Raw genomic sequence first — 19,069 nt, 5'->3', positions numbered from 1 at the left:
GCAGACACCAGCAGTCCTGAAAAGGCAGCTAAGTGTGGACCCACACGGAGTCAAACACACACCCTCCCTCCCTGCTGTAACTTTGTCCTTCAAAACCTAAACCTGCTCTGAAAGCCTATTTCCCTGTGTTCCCATAGCATTGTGTACGTGGCCCTGTAACAGCATTTGCACTTGGCATAATTATTTGTTGGCCAGTTTGTCTCCTCGAGTAATTGGGAGGTTTCTTAAGGGAAGGGATCTTGTCTTATGCAAGTGTTATCCCCAGCAGCTAGCATGCAGCCTGATAGTTAGTTAGTAGGAGCAGGTGAGGTGCTTCATAAGTAATTGTTGAATTGAGGAACAGACAATTAAATGCATCCAGACAGTGGGACGCCCCCCCAGCCCAGAAGTACGCGGGGGTATCAAGTGTGGCTACTTCTGCCTCTGCCCACCCCAGATCTTCTGGTCTCCTGATCTGACTGTCTCTCAGCTTCCTCAAAAGCTCTCCTTTCTCCCTCTTCACTCACGTGTGAGATGAGACCATGAATTCGAGTTCCACCTGAGGGCTGGCAGGCAAGGTAAGGGTTAATGACACCTCATTAGGGTTTAATTGGAGGAAGGAAGCTGCCCTGGCACCAGACAGGTGGGCAGGCCTGCCCCTCACTGGAAGGGCAGCGTCCCCAGTTCCAGCACCCTGCCAGGCTTGTGGGTGATTTGGCCCTGGAGACCCTCAGTCCAGCTCAGGGCACTTCCCCCCACCATTTGCTTTGCCAATTTAGTCTCTAGGCAGTACAGACCAGCCCTCCCCATTTGTCACCAAATATCCAGAGGGGGAGGCAGACTTCTTATCTTTTCTCCTTTTGCTAGGCTGCGCCCCCTCCTACCCCAGGAGACGTTGGAGGCTAGGAAGAGGGGTGGGGTAAGGAACTGAGAGAGATTAAGGGATAGATTCAGGATACAGACAGCCGCAGGGCTGGGGACGTGGAGACGTCTGCCCAATTTGACCTTAAATGAAGAGAATGCAAATGAGATGCAGACTGTATGCAGATGAACACGAGGATCTCAGAATTAACATTCCGGGTGGCAGTAACGGGGCACCCAGACCCCAGGGCTGTTGTCAGCGCTCCCCTCCTAGCTTTCCTGGGTTAGGGGGCACTGACCATTACTTTGAGTGAGAAAAAGGACGGTAAGAGCTTGGTTGGGCTAGGGCTACAGGATCTGGGAAGCTGGGCTCCACCCCAGCCTCCCCGCCCCCAACCCAAGCACCACCCAAGCTGCCTCTGGAGCTCAGGCACCCACCATTCTTCAGGGTACGCTCGGACGCACAGTCGGTTGCTATGGGGACCCCCTCCTAGGGTCCAGGCCTGAACCAATGGGCATCACCGCTGATGACCTCATGCCCCAGGCCCCCGGATTCTATTGGCTAATTGGAAGTCACAGTGCCCCTCTACAACTGCGTCACCGCTGGGGATCCCCCGACGACCCCAGTGGATGTGGCCTACTGACAGAAGGGCACGCTGGGAGCTCGCAATTTGCTGAATGAATGAATAAGGAAAGGAAGGAAGGAATTAATAAAAGAGAAGAAAAAGGGAGGGGCCACATAAAAAGACCAAAACTTCAGGGTTTAGCCTCTAGGGAAAGAGGGCGACCCAGGAAAGTGTGGAGCAGGATAGAATCGCAGAGACTCAGGCTCTCGAGCCAGCGAGATAGAGTGAGGTAGAGACGACGGGAGTTTCCTCGTCTGCTTGGGAGACTAGGGCAGGCCCAGCAAACTGAGGGCCCCACCCTCGGCGGTCTAGCGCCGCTGAGTTTAGGGGAGATGGGTGACGCCCCAAAACTTGCAGGCCTGCCCAAGCCTCCTGGAACCGCGCCCCGGAACACGCCTGTAGGACTTCTCAAGAGTAGGTAGGGCCCTGTCCCGTAAGACCGCCCAGCGTCTTCAGCGCATCTCCGCCCCAGGAGCGGACTTGGCCCTTGCTTTCCAGGGGGACGCGCCCCGCGACTGAATCAGCTGTCCGCGCAGGGCCCAGGCTGAGCAGAAAGTGAGGGTAGGGAGGGCTGACTTGGCTTAAGGCCAGCGGCCGGCCGGCCTGAGTTTGAGACCTTCCGCCCAAGTGCGCGGCTGGGGAGGTGTCGGCCCTCACACCTGCGGGCCGCTGGGCGGCGGGCGAGGGCGTGTCTGTGTCAAGTACGCGCGTCCCACCGAGGGAGGGCGGGCGTCGGAGTGCAGGCAGAGCCGACAGGGCCCCGGTGTCTTTCGCACATGCGTTCTTATCCGCCGAGGGCCCGCGCGTCCGCTCGACTTGGAGCGAGCGCGCCGGGCCTGGCTGGGTATGAGAGGGTGTCTGGGACAGCCAGGAGAAGAGCGAGATCCCCCCTGCCCCCCAGTCCTCAATGCAAGGCAGAGGCTACTAACCGATCGCCCCGGACTGCCCCGCCTAGGGTTTCACTGGCGGGGGGGGGGGGGGGCGGAAGTAGCAGTACAGTCGGTTTCCATGACGACATATAGACACCCTCCTGTATGACAGTAGAGACGGAACTCGAACGCAGGACCAGAAGACCGAGCCCATAGCTCATCCTTCAGCTCAGACTCCACGCCCTCCGCACTCCGGCCCCTCCTCCTCGCTAAAGACGGTTTCGGGTGAGGGCCCTGACACACGCAGACGTTGGCACCAGCACCTACAGACATGGCATTTTCTGAAAGGGGCCTCGAATGGGGGGAGGGGTCGACTCGTGTCTGCTCCGCCCTCCCAGGCCTCAGCCAGAGCAATGCAATTAACCGAGAGGGACGGGGGTGTGACCTAGGTGAGCAGAGGGTGAGGGAGGGGGTCGCAATCCCCAGCATTTCAGTCTGTCAGTCTGCAGACCCCCAGCCCCCAGCGTGTTCACACGCGCGGCCTCTCGCTGCCGCAGCCGCCGAGCTAATCAGCACAACATCCACCTATCGATCGTAGGCTCGTTGCCAGGCGGGCCGGCACTGTGCCCATGGAGGCTGCGGGGCACCGGGGCGGGTAGAGCGCAGCTGCGGGGGAAGGGGTGCCCCTTCCCCTGGCTCCACCCTGGACACCATTCAGAAAGCGGGCCCCAGTTGGGCTTGGGGGGGATCATAGCCTTGCCTGCCAGAGGTGGGTGCGACGGTGGGGCTGAGAGCAAAGGGACCCCTCCCGCCTCTGCCCCACCCCTCCTCCTTATAAAAGCGGAGAACAAAGAGGCCGCTGGGGAAGGCGGCTTTGATCTGACCCCACCTTCCCCGTTCTGGGCCAGGCCCCGCCCACACTGCCCTTGGGAGGAGGATGGACGCCCGGATCTCAGGGACCCGCGTCCTCAAACCCAGGTGCTGTCTTTCTACCGGCGCTGCTTGGTGCTACCATAGTTTGGGCAGTGCCCCAAGTAGGTGGGCTGGCAGGAGCATCTGCCCCTTCTCAGCACAGGAAGCCAGCTAAGGAGGTGGGAGAGGGTGCCAAGCTCCACAGCTGCTGCTGGCACCCGCCCCACACTGCCCAGAGGGGTGCCCACCGAGGTCTGGCATGGATGGCCTGGGCACAGCTGGCATGGAGGTCAGGCCAAGCCAAGCTGAGAGCAGAGGCTGCAGGGAGTCCTGGTGTCAGGGAAGGAGCCTGAGGGCAGTAGGCTGGGGAGAGCAACAAAAAGATGGGTGATTTATTGAGAGTTTGGTCCAGACATTTATAAAAATACAAATTGGTATGAAATTCAGCCTCATGGCCAGTCTGTCTTCACAGAAGACAAGTGAGTGACCCCCTGGGAGGGAAAGGTGCTGCCCCAGGGAAGGGGCCCACAGGGCACTGGGCACAGATGGCAGGCCTGGGTTGCTTCCTTGCCCTGGTCCAGCAATCCACCTGCCCCAGGTCTTTGGCCTTGGCCCACAGCAGGCTCAAGGATTCAATCCCACCAAATCCCAGTCTTCCTGGGGGATGGGTGAGACCCCCAGAACTGCTGAGGGAGACTGTGTTTGTCTTGCCTGGGCGCCAGGTGTCCAGGGCTGTCTGCAGCTCTCCTGTGGTTCCTCTTCAACCTGGGATGAGGGGCCGGCACCTGCAAGGGCCACCTCAGACCCTCTGACCCCCCCGTCGCTCCTCCATCTTGTCTGTCTGGCTTGGCATTCCCAGCTCAGGTGGCAGGGGCTCCTCCTCCATGGAGCCTTGGGAGGTCTCTGGGTCCTGGGGTGGCAGGAAGGGTCCGCTTGGCTCAGAGAACTCGCAGGAGACGCAGAATCGGGAGCAGCAGCAGCAGCAAGAGACAGAAGGGGCTGGGAGCGCCCCCCCCTTGCCACCCAGATGTGCCACTCTCTCCAGGGCTCCCAACAGGATGGGCTGACTCGGACTCTGTGAGGGGGGGAGGGGTACACTGATGGGTCCCCCATTCTGGCAGCCACCTGCCCCCCATTAGCTGTTCACACCCATCCTGTTCTCTGGGGTCTCCCAAAGCAGCCACTGCCTTCCCATAATCTACTACCTCGTCCCCTCTAAGACCCAACTTCCCAGTCTCCCCCAAATTGCCACTAGAGACCACCAGTTCGCTTAAGGCTTTCAAGGGCCTTGTCCCTGGAGATCCTGCGGTTCCGTTGGCCCAGCACCCGGGGCTGCAGGGGAGGCTCCCACGGCCTCCACGGGGAGAAGAGGCCACAGCCCAGCCCGGACCCGTCTGATGCCGCCAGAACCTCCGGTGCCTTCCCTCATTCCCAAGGACCCCACACTGGCAGCAGGGCTGCTCCCTGTGGCCCAGCCACTTACTGCTCTCCTTGCAGCAGACGGACACCTGGAGCCTCAAGCATTGGCCAGGACCCCCGGGAGTCGGCACGGCTGTGCGGTGGGAAATCGGAGAAAGTTAGCACAGGCTGCTCTGCCGACTATCTTAGACTCTCCCAGCTTCTCTCCTCTCCAGTTGCCTGGAAAGCTTTTCCTTGCTTTTGGGCCCCATCCAGGCGACCCCCCCCTCATCCCCCTCATCCCCTTTCCTAGCTCCTCTTACTTTCTCCTCCTCTCCATAGACTCATTCTAGATGTCCCCCTTCTCAGTCCCGGACTCAGGTCCCCTCCCACGCCCCTCTGTCTACAGCCCCACCCCTCCCAGGCCTGGCCCTCATTCCCAGTCCCCCGCCTCGACTGGTGGCACAGCCAGGTGCCCGACTGGTGGCACGGCCAGGTGCCCGCTCCTCTCCCCACCTCCCTCCCAGAGGCGGCCAGTGCACCTTCCTCACTCACAGATGTAGTAGTAGGTCTCTCCAGGCAAGAACTCGAAGCCAAGGGAAAAGGGTGTGAAGCGCTGAATCTTCTCTGAGAATTTAACGGGGCCAAACGGAGCGAAGGGGAGGGAGCACTCCCAGCGCTTGAAGGCACCTGCCCCCCGCGCCTGGCAGGCCTCGTAGCCTGGCCAGTCCACCATGTATAAAGCAAAGGTCTCGGGGCCCTCAGGGGGTCCTGGGCCCTCATAGTGTGGGCAGAAGATGTCTAGATAGTCGTTGAGGCCCAGTTCTACCACGGCGTCCCCTCGAAGCAGCCTGCAGACACAAAGTAGGCATGGCCTGAAGGTGGCATGACATGGCACGGCACACCTGCGGCACCAGGGTCAGAGATACCCTCCCAAGGGTCCCTGCGAGCCTCTGCCTGTCCTCTGGAGAGGGAGCAGCTCAGCAAGGCCCGAGTTCACCAGACTGACAACTCCCGAGACAAAGAGTGTAAGAAAAGGATGAGGTGACAGATTGACAGGTTCAGAGAGGTTAAGGGACTGCAGTGCCCTGAACACGTGGCTCAATGTGAGAAGGCCTCTCACCACACCCTGCCTTTCGGGTTGGAGCTGCCACCTATATCTCCAGCCCCAGTGCCCAAGGCCTGGCACAGCGCCTGTGCTTGATAAATATTAGCTGGATGGCTGCTGTGACGAAGCTGGAGCAGAGGCAAGGGGTAGAGATCTGAGCCTAGAAGGCAGTCACAGTCGCAGAGACGGAGACTGGGGACAGTGTCCTCCTTAAAAAGATGCAGAGAGGGACACTGCCCTTTAGACTTCAATCCAATACTGAACAGAGGGCCATGGTAAAACAAAGAATGAGGGAGTGGGTAGGGGGTGCCTCCCTCTTTTTGCCAGGACAAGGGGCCCCTGTCCACCTATCACCCCATCTTCAGCCTGCTCAGGACTCCCTTCCCCACCTCTTGGGGGCTGCCGGGGCTGGGTGGGGGGAGCCAGTGCAGGTGGGAAGGGCTGCCCCTCACAGCATCAAATATAGCAGGAAGTACTTGCCCCCTCCCCACCATACACACAGGCCAGCTTGACTTAGGAAAGGCCTCCAACGGTCCCTCAATGGGTGGTCCGAGGACCACCAGCGTCAGGAGTTCTGATTAGAAATGCAGATTCCTGGGCTCAGCTCAGACCTACTAGAACACAAGCGGGGCTTTTGTATGTTTTGTTCCACAGCATCCTTGGTGCCTGGAGAAGGCTCCTGCACAAGAACAGCGCTCCAATAAATATCCATGGACTGAATGAATGAACCAGAAACCTCAGGGTTGGGGCTAGGAACCTGAATTTTTAACACATCCTCCTTGTGATTCAGAGGCACTGGTCTGGAACAGAGAGAGGAATTCAGAGCGGAGGACAATAGCTCTTATCACGCGGTGTTGGTATTGTAATGACCTGTCTCTCAGCCTGCCCTCCCCAGGGGGGGGTCTTTGGGCTCCCAGAGGGCAGAGTCTAGGTCTTCTCACCAATCTAATCCCAAGCACTCTACACAGTCCTGGTACACAGTATGTGCTTAATAAATGTTAGTGAGTGAATGAATGCCCAGAGTCACAGATTGTCTCAAGTAGAAAATCAGAGAGGAAAACAGATGGAGAAAGCAGAGAAAGGCAGGGGGAATTGAGGAGGGGGATAGAAACAGTAAAAAATACCCAGGTTCAAAGGCAGGCAGCTCAGGAGAGAGAAAGAAATAATAGTGTATATCTGTACAGCATACACCTCTTTCAAACTCATGACCTCAGTTCGCCCGTCTAATTTCCGGGGTACTAATATTGTTAGCCCATTTTATAGATGAGATAACTGAGGTTAGGGAGGTCAAATTACTTGCCTAAAGGTGATTCACCTAGAAGGGCAGGGCTGAGACTGGAGAGAAATAGGACAGATAATGACCGACATGGAAACAGAGATGCCAAATGAGATCAGTGAGCGCCAGAGGGGAGGCCCAGCGAGCAGGAGAGTAACCCACGTTCTTTCACAAGACTAAAGCCCCCTCCCTAGCGCTCAGGTCCGCCTGCCCCAGCTCAGGCCTGAGGGAGGCTGGGGATCGCCAGGAGGGAAGCGAGGGGGGCGGGGCTCGGAGCGCTGGCCGTGGCCCCTCAGCTCCCGGCTCCAAGACCCCACCGACCGCCCTCGGCGCTGGGGTTCTCCGCCCGCCCCCCAACACGTGCGGGTGGGGGGAGACCCGGGGCGCGCCTAGCCCCTCCCCCCTCCCCCGCCGGCTCAAACAAAGGAGCCCTGGCGCGCGGCCCGGCTCAGGCGGCGCCGCACTCAGAGCGAGAGTCGGGCGCGCGCCCGGCCCGGGAGCGCGCAGGCCCAGCTGGCTGCTGGCCGGGTTCGGCCCGGCTACCTGGGGTTACTGGAGTTCCAGTAGAAGTCGTGGCGGAGGCCGGAGCCCCCTCGCAGAGGGGAGCCGAGGAGCGCGGCCCAGAGGACAGTCCGCAGCAGGGGCAGCAGCCGCATCGCCCCCGCGGTCGGGTCTGGTCTGGTCCGGCCCGGCCGGCCCGCTTCGCCGTCGCCGCGAGAAAGGTACAAAGTGGTGAAGGGGTGGGGGGGCTGCGGGAAAGGGGGTGGAGTGCGGAGACCCACAGGCCACACCCCCCGGATAACTTTCAACCAATGGGAGCGCATCTCCGCCTCTCCACTCGGAGCCAACTCCCGTTAACCCCCTTCACGCCGTTGCGCGCCGGGTTAGCCAAGCTCCTACCCAGGCTGGACCGCGGTTCGGGGGGGCGGGAGGAAGGAAGTATTCCACTATCCAGGAAGGTTTTTAAGGAGGTCGTGTCTTTCGTGTCTGCGTTAGTACAGGTTAGAAGGCCTTATTACAAGTTTGGAAAATTTAAATAGGAGCAGATGCCCTTTGCCCAGAAAGAGTAAAGTGAGGCCGGGATGAGGATCCAAGAAGCCTGTCCAACCACCTTAGCACATCGCCCTCTTTGCACATCTAGGGATAGCGCTGGGGGAAGGAACAAACCGCCTCCTGGGCCACCCCTTCTCTCCTGTCCCCCAGCCTTCGGTGGTGAGCTCGATGCCCACCTTGGGGTTGGCGCCTGTCCCTTTCCGCCTTACACCTCCTTTCTGGGCTGGGGGGCCCACGCGGCCCCAGTCCCGAAGACGAAGTAATGAGGTGGTTGCGGCTTGTACAAAGCACCTTTGTTCCCCAGCCCTCAGGTGGGGGCGGGGGAGGAGGCAGGTGCGCGGCCTTGGGATCGTGGGAGCCGCCGCCCAGCTCCGCCCCGGCTCCGGGGCTCTGAGAACACCAGCCAGATCCACTTTTCCCAGCTACCGGTCAGTGTGGGGACGGCGGGTCCAAGAGCTTGACCCCTTCGTCGAAGCCACCCCCAGGCGTTGGGGGCGAGGGTCTGGCGACTGGGGATGGCAACAGGCGTTACAACTCTTTTGGTACTGGATTACGCCGAGAGTCATCCCAGGCTGGGCAGAAAAAGCCGCGAGCATCCCGGCGACACACGCTGCCCTAGACAGGGACTCTAGTCCTCCCTCTCCCGTCTGGGGCGGCAGCGTCTCCTAGCGGCCAGAACTGAAAACGCAGCAGGGGCGACCCGGCCTTCCCTGAGTTGACAAACTCCGAGGCGCACTTCCAAGGGCTCCCGTTTATTGCAACTGAGCAGAGATAGGCTGTGTACACCTCCCCGGCCAGGTCCAGGGCCCAGCCCCTCCCCAGCCCCCAGCTGCAACTTCGTGGGCGAGTCCCCAGGCTGTTGCCAACAGCTCTTGATGGTGCTCGCTGTCTTAAGGCGCCTGCTCCGTTGCGTCCAGACTCCAGCTCCTTCGGTCACCGTGTGGGACTCCAGTAGGGGGTCCGTCGACTTTTTAAATCCTGAGTCCGCGTTGGAGGCAGCGGAACCTCAGGAGAGGTCAGAGGTAGAGCGAAGACGCAGCTGGGGGCGGCGGTGCAGGCCTGGGGTACACAAAGCCGAGAAGAAAAGGTCAGAGGTCCTTTTTCCCCACCACTTGCCCTGCCCACCCATCCTCAGCGCCCCTCTTTGCCCACCTGGAGGGTACCAGTAGGGGCGGGATTCCAACTCCTGGACCAGGCAGGTCCTGCGAAGGGCGCTGGCCCTGGGGGTCGGCAGGCAGTGGCTTCCTGGGAGGTGGGGGCTTTGCAGGCCCCTGAGACTGAGAAAGAGAAGGTAGAAGGCGGGCTTGGGAAGGTGTGTCATGTTGGACCCCCCCAGGCAGTGGTGCTGGGGAACACCAGCTTGTTGGGGGCAGCACCAGGTCACCTTTGTCTCCAAACAAACCTGTCACCTAGAGATGCCACCGGGTTAGGTGCCCTAAGGCACAGAGGGGCATCTTGCAATGGCCACCACCGCCACAGCCCTGGGTGGGGGAAGAGGCTGTGCCCTTCTCTCCCCCCACTGTTACCTTCAAATGCCTCACCACCGGGTCAGCAGGCAGAGGGTAGGTGGGGGGATTGGGCCGGTCAGCCAGCTCAGCCTGAACAGAGAGAGGGGCAGTGGCTGTGAGAGCACAGCAAGAGGCAGTGGGCATGCAGAGGTTCTCCCCAGGGATTCAGATCAACATGCAAAATCAGCCAGGGGGCAGGAGAGAATGGGGACATGCGCGCAGGGCTTGGGTGCATGCCAGCAGATGCCTGGGGAAGGAAGGTATGGGTCCCGTCGTGTCCCTGGCCGGCTGCAGTCCCGCCACTGGCCACCAGATGGTGGTAGAAACCAAGGCAGGAGGCTCACCCTTTGCTGCTTCTGGGGCTCAGAATGTCTGAAGGCTGAGGGGCACCCTGGTCCCCTAATGCAGAGCAACACTGGCAGGGAACAGGGATGAGAACTGCAGTTGGGCACCAAGCCTCCCGCCTGCCCTGGGCCAGGGCGGGGCCTGGCCCAGATTTACCTGGAATCTCTTGGGCACAGGGTCAGGAGGCAGCGGCCTGGAGGGGGGTGCCGGGAAGCCAAGAGCACTAGCCTGCTGAGAGAGCCCCAAAGAGCAGACAGGCACAGAGTGGGGTGGGGGGAGGGAGCAGAGAGACAGATGTGGGCAGACTGGGGTTAGTGCCTCAGGACGGGCAGCCAGGGCCCCAGGGCTGTGATGGTTGTGCAAGCGGTTATTCAGATGCACGCAGAGGGGGTGACCAGTGGTGGAGTGGGCATGCGGACCCCCTCCATACACACACTCCTGTCATCAGATGCAGAGGGCTCAGGGCAGGAGCACGCACCAGCCCTCCTACTGGCTGCACTGTCTCATCAGGTCCTGGCACACTGAGGGCCACTGTGGGCCCCACCCCCTTTTTCCTCCAGGGGCCCCTGCTGGGAGCAGGGGTAGACCCACCTCAAGGCCACCAGCTTGGAGTGGCCGGCTCAAAGAGCTCAGCAGACAGACCCTCCTGTAGGGGACTGCCCCTCCCCACTCCAGGCGGCACTTTGCGTCTCAGCCTGCAGCCAGCGGGGAGCGGGGGCTGGCCCAGACTCCTTTGCCTGACTCTTGGGCAGTATCTTTCTCTGAGTCTAGAGCCTTCAATTGCCCCACCCCAGGGCCCAAGCTGGATGCCCAGCCAAGGTGGGGCCCTCTCTCCTCTGGCATCCAGGACTCACCTTGGCACCGGACATCAGTGGGGCTCTCTGTGGGGGTCCTGGACGTTCTGGGGGACCAGACTGGGCTGCCCTGAGCAAGGAGAAAGGCAAGAATGGAGAGGGCCCAGCCTCCATCCATATGCAGCCCTTGAGTGGCAGCCCTTGGAGAGGAGGGTGTGTGGGGGCTTAGACCTGATCAGGGGTGGGGTGGGGAAGCTGATGACCTTGAGGAAGAGCCCCACTTCCCCAGCACAGGGGCTGGGGGCAAGGCGGGGTGGGGGCAAGTGGCCCTAGCATGCTAGCTGCCCCACGCAGGTCTACAATATGAGATGAAGAGCTGCAGGGCACACAGAGGGAAGGGAGGTGTGTGGGGTGTGGCCCAAGGGGCTCCAGGTGGTGGGGGCTGCAGAGGGGTGGGGGCAGGGCTCCAGGCTGTTGCCCTCAACAGAGCTGTGGAGGGAGCTGGCAGCAGGGAGGCTGGTACCTGTATTGGCAGCTGGGTCCCTTGAGCTGGCAGAGTCGCTGGCGTAGGCGGGCACGGTGCCAGTAGCTGGCACCAAGCAGCACCAGGATCAGCAACAACAGGAGGCTGAGTGGCAGCCCCGTGGTCAGGGACCTGGTGGCTGCAGGGTGAAGGCAGGTTTGAAGGTGTGCAGGGCTGAGAAGTCCACACCCAGGAAGGGGCGGGGGCAGAGAGTGAGGTCCTGTGCTCAGAGAAAGTGAGGGGCTCAGGGGTCACCCAGAGTCAGGGAACCAGAAGTGAAGGGGTTGGAGAAAGGGGCGGGTAGAGGGTGAGCCACTTTGTCCTCCCAGAGTGGCCCCCGCGCCCAGGCCAGGCTACCTGTGAGCCGGGCGCTGCAGTCCGGGGGTGCCCAGCCTTCCCCACAGTGGCAGTGCCTGTTGCTGTCGCAGACCTAGGAGGTGCGGGTTGAGAAATGAGGGGCTCTGCGCCCTCGGGCCATGTTTCCCTGTCCCCAGCTTTTCTAGGTCTCAGATGTCCACAACTGGAAGGTGTGCTGGGCTAATGCAGTACAGCAACCCAGCGCTACGGAGAGAGGGAGGCTTTATCTGCACCAGAGGAAATTAGATCGAACTGGCACTGGGCTCCCAGCTTTCCTAGGCATCTCGCATACCCCAGGAAGTGGGTATTGTAATGAGGCCCAGTGGATAGATGAGGACACTGAGCTCAGAGAGGTTAATAGCCTGCCCTGGGTCACACAGCGAGGCCGTGGAAACGGGCACGTCTGCTTCCAAAGCCCACCACCCTTTTCCTCCCTGGAGGCTCTCTGCACCCCTTCCACCTGCCCCCTCTGCCGGCTCACCCCGTGCCCATGACATTTGCTTCGACATTCCTGTGCTCCCAGGAGACCCACGGGTTGGCAGCGATGGTCAATGCACACCTGCCAATGTGGAGGAAGAGCAAGAGTCACGTTCTCACAGAGCTTCGTGGCGCTGGAGTCCAACACCGCTGAGGCCACACCCCAGTGTGACACGGGGAAATCAAGGCTCGTGGGACGACAGGACTTTGCTCAGTCACAACGTGAACTCCCCTTAGAGTCTGTGCCCCATCAACTGTGAGGTCTGGGCACTGCTCACCTGTACACAGAGGTAGCCCTCCCCACCTGGGCTCACCCACCCATGCTGCTCACCAGGCCAGGGCCACAGGCTGTGCCAGGTAGAGTCAGGAGGGGCTGGGCCACGTCGCGGCCCAGGTCCAGGTGTACCCAGCTGCAATTTGTCCGGGTTCCATTGGCTTCCAGGGTCTCCCAGCGCAGCTCCTGGGCTGAGCCCAGCAGAGGCTGGGCCATGCCCCCCTGGCACTGCAGCTGCCCGCAGATGGCGTCTCTGGGGTGAGGGAGGAGGCAGAGGCTCAATGGGAGCAGGGCCACGCCTTCCACAAACCCAGCGAGGAGCCATTCTCTCTCTCACCTCGGAGCACAGGACACGTAGCTGCCTGTAGGGCTGCGCCCACAGTTCCCAAAGGCATCCCCCCGAGTGTTGGCAGTGAGGAGGCAAAGCGGCGTGGCGGGCTGGGCCCCAGGTCCCCAGAGAGCCTGGCACTGCTGGGCGTAGGAGGCACACCGCCCCTGCATGCACACAGCCTGGCCGCCAGCGCACGGCTCCCCGTCCCCGAGGCTGGCATCAGGCGGGCATTGGGAGCGGTCCCCTGTGCAGAACTCGGGCAAGTCACAGTCCCCTCTGGCTGGACGGCACTGCCAGCCCGCCGGGCGCAGCTGTGGAGGGTGAGTGAGCATCAGTGTGGGTGCCAGGCCAGTCCAGCCAGGCCCTGGGAGTCAGAACGACCCTCTCCGCCCTGGTCCCTGGCAGGTGCGCTCTAGGAGGCCGGTCTGCTCTGTGCCCACCTTGCAATTTTGACAACAGGGTCCATCGGCTGCACACTGTGCCCCTGGCCTCAGCTGACAGGTGAAGGGGTCACAGCAGGGATCCGTGCAGTCCTGTGGGTCGGGGTACAGGGGGGCTGAGCATCCAAGCAGGCTGGCCTGAGATCCTCCCTCCAGAAGCCCCCCTCCCAGAGCCCGAACCCAGAAGGATGCCCACAGCGAGTGAAAGCTACAGCCCAACAACCACGTGCTGACCCCGGACAGGGAGGAGGGAGGGGGTGACAGGGCCCTTCAGAACCAGCCAGCGGCTCAGGAGAGGGCCGGTGAGCCAGGGCGAGCGCACAGAAGTGGGTGGGGCAGGCTCACATTTGGGAAGACACAGGTGAACTGCTTGCCCTGCTCCATGGTCACATTTCTGAAGATAGTGGCCTTGGAGGGCAGGCTGGGCATCCGTTCAAAGAGGCAGCTGCCCATTCCATCCAGGAGGGCTTTCTCCAGCGCCCGTCGGCTGCAGTTGCTGAAGTTCAGGCCTGGTAGGAAGCTGGGGAGGGCAGCAAAGACGGTTGGGGCTGCAGACCCTCCCCTGCCCCCTGTCCCCTGCCCCATGGCTCTGTACCTCCTGCAGTTACTCACTCTGTGGAGGCCTCCATGATGCAGCTCTTGGCTGGGGCTGGACCTGGACAGGGGCAGCTGTTCCCAGGTGGGTCGTGGTCCAGGCCCAGGCTGTGGCCCAGCTCGTGGGCTATGGAGGAGGCAACGCCCAGGATGCTGGTGGAATGGTCCTGCGGGGAGGTGTACCCCAGGTCCCGCAGCAGCCCAACAGCTGCTATCCTCTCCTCCTCTGACCTCTAGGGCACCCAGCAGGCACCGCCTCCCCCGGTTGCTTCTAAAGCAGGAGGAGAGCCCAGGCCTGGGTGGCAGGAAACCTGGGTTCTGGCTCAGCTCTGTTCCCCTCCCTCACTGTGTGACCCTGGGAGATCACCTCTGTTCTTTGGGCTTCAGCTGCACACCGCCCCCCATAGGAAGACCTAGGTGAAGACTGTACCCCGATGAGCTGGCCACCAGTGAGGTGCCCTGATAGCAGAGGCCACATGATGCACCCCTGTCCTCTGTACCCACAACTTGGGGTTGGGCAGCTTTGCAGGCGGGTTCAGTAAATAGTGCCACCGTGGGGAGGAACTTCACTGAGAATGGAGAGGAGACCCGGACGTCGCTCACCATGTTCACACCTCCTGAGAAGTCAGGAGAACAGATGGAGTTCTGAACGGCCATGCCCACCACGGGCCCAGAGAACGCGGTAGCACTGTGGGGTGGAGACATCAAAGGTGAAGCCCAAAATCCGAGGTGGCCAGAGCCTCAGGGCCTCTGGGAGGGAGTTGGGGTGTGTAATTGGCCAGGCCAGGGCAGAGCCTCCCCACTGGCTGAACCTGGCGGTCTTACGTCACCAGCTGGGCACTGTCGTGGGGCAAACGAGGCAGCAGATGGGTCCGGCGCCAGTGGAGGAAGTTGTCTAGCGTGAGTCCTGGGTCCCGGCTTATCTCGATCCAGTCTTGCTGTGTCCAAACCTCCAAGCCGACTAGCACCACGCGTACGTTCAAGGGCCGGAAGAACTGAAAGAGCTGGGGGTCAGGAGGGTGGTACCCACGGCCAGGGGGCCGTAAGGAGGCCACCCAGCCCGACACTCACTGTGTCCAGGAGGAGGGCGACTTCCAGCGTGCGGTTCATCAGGTGCTGTACGTCCGGGTACCTCTGGACCTGTGCGTGGAGAGGAGGCCGTAAAAGGCATCAGGGTAGGCGGGGTCAGGGGAAGCCATGCAGGGCCAGCAGGCTCACCTCCGAATGATCCGCCACAATCACCAGCTCGATGATCTTGGTCTCCGTCACCACGTCCCGCCTCCACTGTGGGCAAGGAGGAGTTAGGAAGCGTACCACCCCACTCCCTGCCAGCAGCCACGCAGGGCTGACCAACCTGTGTCCACTCCCACCCTGTGGGGTAAGGCAGAGTGCAGGCAGCGGAGAGTGAAGAGTCCACTGTACAGACAAGCCACTGCGAGCCCGAGAGGACAGGCATGTGCTCGAGGTGGACGGAGAAGCAGGGTTTGAAGCGGGGAGCAGAGCCCCGCTTTTCTGGCTCCAAATTCAGTGCTTTTCACACATTTTGAAAAATTATAATAGCCAACACTATCAAACACCACATGCCAGGCACAGTTCTAAGACTTTACATATATATTAAGTCATTTAATCTTCACAGCAACCCTATAAGGTAAGTAGTTCTATTGTCCCCATTTTACAGGTTAGGAAGCTGGGTTCTTGTTGTTTTCTGATCGGTGACTGAGATAGTTTCTACATCCAAATGAGCTCTCTGCATGTGGGATCATAAGACCCGAGGAGTCTGAGTCTAGTACGTACACCTAAGTCCTGGATATACCACATCTTAGTTGAATGGCCTTGGGAAAGTCACTTAACCTCTCTCACTGAAATAGAGTTCTCCATAGCCCCTCCCTCCCCGGGTGGCTGGGCAGAATAAAGGAGGTAATGCTCGCAGAGGGAGTGGCAGTTGCTCTGTTAGCAGGAGCTGTGGTCACTGTGAACAGACAACCAGCCCTCTTGCCATTTCTCCTCACCCGGCGAGTGTGACGCTGTCCCGGGGAGCTCCCCCCTGGTGAAGTCTGAGCGGGCACAGATTCCCGCCAGCTCAGGGCACAAGTGTGGCCTGGCAGGAGGAGGTCTTGGATCCGGGAGATCACGGGAGGACCCTGAAGGTCCCCAGGCCCCAGCTCCAGGGCGTAGCTTTTCTCTGGGGATAGGATCACCAAGCCCCTAGAGAAAGAGGCAGGAAGTCAGAAAACTTTCCAGCTCATGCCCGGTCACTCTCTCCACCTTCGTGGGATCCGCCCGTACCTGAGCCCCGAGCAGGTGCAGATGGAGGCCCAGGAGTCTGTGTGGCCCTGCACTCCTCCCTGGTAGCAGCAGTTTTCCTACAGCACAGAGACACAGTGCCAGCTCGAGGGACAGGCCGGGGTTTGAGCCCAGGAGACTCGCCTATTGGTGAAGATATGCAGCGTCCTCCCACGTCCTCCAAGACGGCCCCCTCCAGCTGCCCCCTCCCTCTTTCCTTCAGGTCAGAAACAGGGCACAAGAGGGCCTTACTCACCAGTGTGTGTCCCTCACTGACTACCCTGGTGCCATCAGGCTGGTACCACACCAGGGTGGGGCGGCCTGGGACCAGCTCCCTGTGGAATGAAGGAAAAGGAAGGGAGTGTCAGCTGCCTCCTAGGGTGGTACAGTGACAGCCTGAGGCTGAAGGTGGTAGAACGGTGGCTGGGGGCCAGGAGATCCCCCAACCTTCCTGCTTCCCACAGAGGCAGCCGAGCCTAGTGCTTGGGCCACAAACTCCGCCAGGCTATGTGGTTTCCAACCGGCGTTTCACCACACGCGAGCTGTATGACCTTGGGCAAGGTTTTTCTTTCTCAATGAAGTTTTATAAGAGTTTATCTGAGCCAAACCGAGGACATATGCCGGGGAGCAAGAACTCATATGTTCCCTTGGGCAAATTCTGTAACCTTTCTGTACCTTTATCTCTCCGTACATAAAATGAGAACAATAAGGATACATAATTGTATCTACCTTATAGGGTCGTTAGGAGGATTAAATGAATTCAGGCATTTAGTACCTGACACATAAAAACTGTTAGTCATGTTACCATTGTTATTATTATTACCACTATCATTATTACCTGTTCTGTAGCAGCTCCAGGATATGACTCTCACCATCCAACTCCAGTTTGATCCGCAAAGTCTCAGGCGCATTGGTCTGTGGGCATCAGAGGGCAGCTCACCTCCCTGCCCCCGCCTGAAATTCCTACCCTCCCTGACCAGAAAATGTCAGGCCTTTAGGAGAGCATCCACCATTACATCATTGGGGGGGGTCCCGCGGGAGGGGCCAGGAAGCCCCGCCTGACCTGGGGCATTGTTCTGGGGGGTTGTGTGGGGAGGTCAAGGAAGGTATCTGAGCCGCCCCTCGGCTTCCTGCCCAAAGAGGAAGCTCATGGAGGACCCAGTGCAGGCCCCAGCCCTTCCTCTGACTCAGCTTTAGAATTGGGGGTGGGGGAGGGCATTTGGTGAGGTCCTGACCCTCTCTAATTCCGCCCCCCCCCCCCCGGGAAAACTGACAATATGGGAGCAAGAAAGCATGTTTGGCCTCAGAATTTCCCAGTGGAGATGGATGGGTTGGGTGGGGCTGAGGCAGACAGATGTGCATAGAGGGGAGAGGGAGATAAATGAAGCCAGGTGTTGGGGTGTGGTGGGAGAGGCAGCCAGACCTGGGGTGGCCATGCCACAGTGGGGTCCACTCGCCTGCTACTCAGCCAGGCTTTGCCTTGAGACACCTGATTGGGTGACGTGGTGGGGACGTATTTCTTTACTTGAGGAGAGGGAGGCTCACCTGAAGCACCTCTGCTAGGCTGAGTGTGAGGTTGTCCTGGAGAATCTGGGGCTCCAACGGCCCACGCAGGGCCCTCGCTGGCCTTGCTTGCTCCTCCTTGGTGCCATCTGCAGGGTCCCCAGGCACCCCAAGAGAGAGCTGAGAGAATCAGCACCAGGGCTGGGGGGTAGCTGGTATCCTCTGACCCACCCGGCTTCCAGTACATCAAGGCCCTTCTCTGCCTGAAGGACTCCTGCACTGCATGCTGGGACTTAAAGGAGAATATTGGGGGGAAAAGGGGGACTTCTCTCCAATATTTTGCTTTCATCCCAACAACCCAACCACAAGTCCCCAGAGAAAGAAATTCAGCTTTCACCTTGCCCAGCCAGTGGCCCATCCCTGTCCCCCTCGAGCCAATCCCAGTTTCTCAGAGGGACCCTCCCCACTCTCACCCAATCAACCCCCCCAAGGAACGCCCCTCTGAGGACCGGGCCAAGCCTCGTGGCCGTGGGCCCGCTCACCCTCCCCTTTCCTCACATCGGAGATGCTGGGAACGCCCATTTCTGGGTGAGCAGTGCAAACACCCCCCTCCCAAAACACCCTTCAGGCCCAGTCAGGCACACCCTCTCGCCACAGCCTCCGCTTCCTCCGAGTCCCCCCCTCCCCACAATGGCCCTCTCTCCTCCGGACACTCCACCCCCGCCTGCCCTCTCGGCCCCTGGCCCAAGACAGCAGCGGGAAGTGAAAGTTCCAAGGAGGAGTTGCTGTCCCAGCCTCTTTCCTGGCCAATTCTCCCCTCTTGGCTTCTCCCGGCCCCCCTCCCGCTCAGCCAGGTTTCTGGTGGCATCAGCGCCGGGGTGAAGGGTGCCTGGCCGCTCAGGCCTGGGAGGAGGGGCCGGGAGAATTCTCGTCCTCAAACCCTAAGAGCCGTGTCCACTCGGCTGCCTGGCACCAGGTGGAACTGTCAGCTAGGCCCCAGAGGAGCGAGACGTCAGGCCTGGGAGCAGCGACCCTCTCCCACGAGCCTTAGGGGATGGGGCGCTGCCCCAGGCCCCTCGGTGCCTGGTCCCGGAGCCTGGAAGTGTGACGGGGACGGTGCCGAGGATGACCCTCCTTCACTCTCCACGCCAGTCGCCGGGCCCTCGGCCCAGGACAGCAGACCAAGGCGGGCCGCGTTCTGGTTGGGGTCTCCCAGAGTCTTCTTCTGACCCCAGCACCCCAATGCCTCCCGACTTCCTGCGCCTCCTTCCAGTCCACCCCGGCCTGCTCCTGTCCGCGCACTTACCTGTGTCTGGGAGCGGCCGGGAGGGAAGAGGGCTGCCCGCGCCCAGGAGTCCCAGGGCCCACAGCAGCGCCAGCCGCATGGCAGCTGCGCCCCGGGCGGGCGGAGGGCAGCAGGTGCTGGGCCGCGCGCCGACAGCCGCGGCGGCTGGGTCTGCTGCTCGCACCCTGTCGCGCGGCGCAGCCGCCAGGCCCCGCCCCACTGCGCCCCTCCCCCAGGGCCCAGAGCCAGGCCCCGCCCCTCCGCGGCTCCACC

The 19,069-nt window shown here is 60.9% G+C and overlaps 2 protein-coding genes across 8 annotated transcripts; both read right to left on the bottom strand.

The window, feature by feature from the left end:
* Positions 1–3,910: 3,910 nt before the first annotated feature.
* Positions 3,911–7,770, bottom strand: EFNA4 (ephrin A4). 2 transcript variants are annotated; one of them, XM_033093098.1, is made up of 4 exons: positions 7,573–7,770; positions 5,201–5,496; positions 4,727–4,799; positions 3,911–4,179 (listed from the first exon to the last, which is right to left on the bottom strand). In XM_033093098.1, exons 1-4 carry the CDS (start codon positions 7,683–7,685, stop codon positions 4,047–4,049), a joined length of 615 nt encoding a protein of 204 aa, XP_032948989.1. In that variant the 5' UTR covers positions 7,686–7,770; the 3' UTR covers positions 3,911–4,046. The 2 variants fall into 2 exon arrangements, with proteins under 2 accessions (XP_032948989.1, XP_032948988.1); XM_033093097.1 differs by having other exon boundaries at positions 3,911–4,322; positions 4,731–4,799.
* A 1,048-nt stretch (positions 7,771–8,818) lies between these two features.
* ADAM15 (ADAM metallopeptidase domain 15) lies at positions 8,819–18,999 on the bottom strand. Of its 6 annotated transcripts, none has more exons than XM_033093662.1 (23): positions 18,818–18,999; positions 17,554–17,660; positions 16,847–16,923; positions 16,265–16,343; positions 16,012–16,088; positions 15,735–15,930; positions 14,944–15,009; positions 14,797–14,865; positions 14,551–14,720; positions 14,329–14,413; positions 13,744–13,892; positions 13,477–13,651; positions 13,132–13,224; positions 12,698–13,002; positions 12,418–12,613; positions 12,091–12,168; positions 11,610–11,682; positions 11,253–11,391; positions 10,790–10,859; positions 10,092–10,166; positions 9,609–9,680; positions 9,235–9,359; positions 8,819–9,141 (listed from the first exon to the last, which is right to left on the bottom strand). In XM_033093662.1, exons 1-23 carry the CDS (start codon positions 18,894–18,896, stop codon positions 9,099–9,101), a joined length of 2,598 nt encoding a protein of 865 aa, XP_032949553.1. In that variant the 5' UTR covers positions 18,897–18,999; the 3' UTR covers positions 8,819–9,098. The 6 variants fall into 6 exon arrangements, with proteins under 6 accessions (XP_032949553.1, XP_032949554.1, XP_032949555.1 ...); XM_033093663.1 differs by having other exon boundaries at positions 10,092–10,163; XM_033093665.1 differs by lacking the exon at positions 8,819–9,141 and adding an exon at positions 9,935–10,005 and having other exon boundaries at positions 9,234–9,359.
* Positions 19,000–19,069: the final 70 nt, after the last annotated feature.

The sequence above is a fragment of the Rhinolophus ferrumequinum genome, chromosome 22, assembly GCF_004115265.2.
Source record: "Rhinolophus ferrumequinum isolate MPI-CBG mRhiFer1 chromosome 22, mRhiFer1_v1.p, whole genome shotgun sequence".
NCBI classification, from domain to species: Eukaryota; Metazoa; Chordata; class Mammalia; order Chiroptera; family Rhinolophidae; genus Rhinolophus; species Rhinolophus ferrumequinum.
Note: the sequence above shows the minus strand (reverse complement) of the source record. Positions and strands in the feature narration are given on the sequence as shown.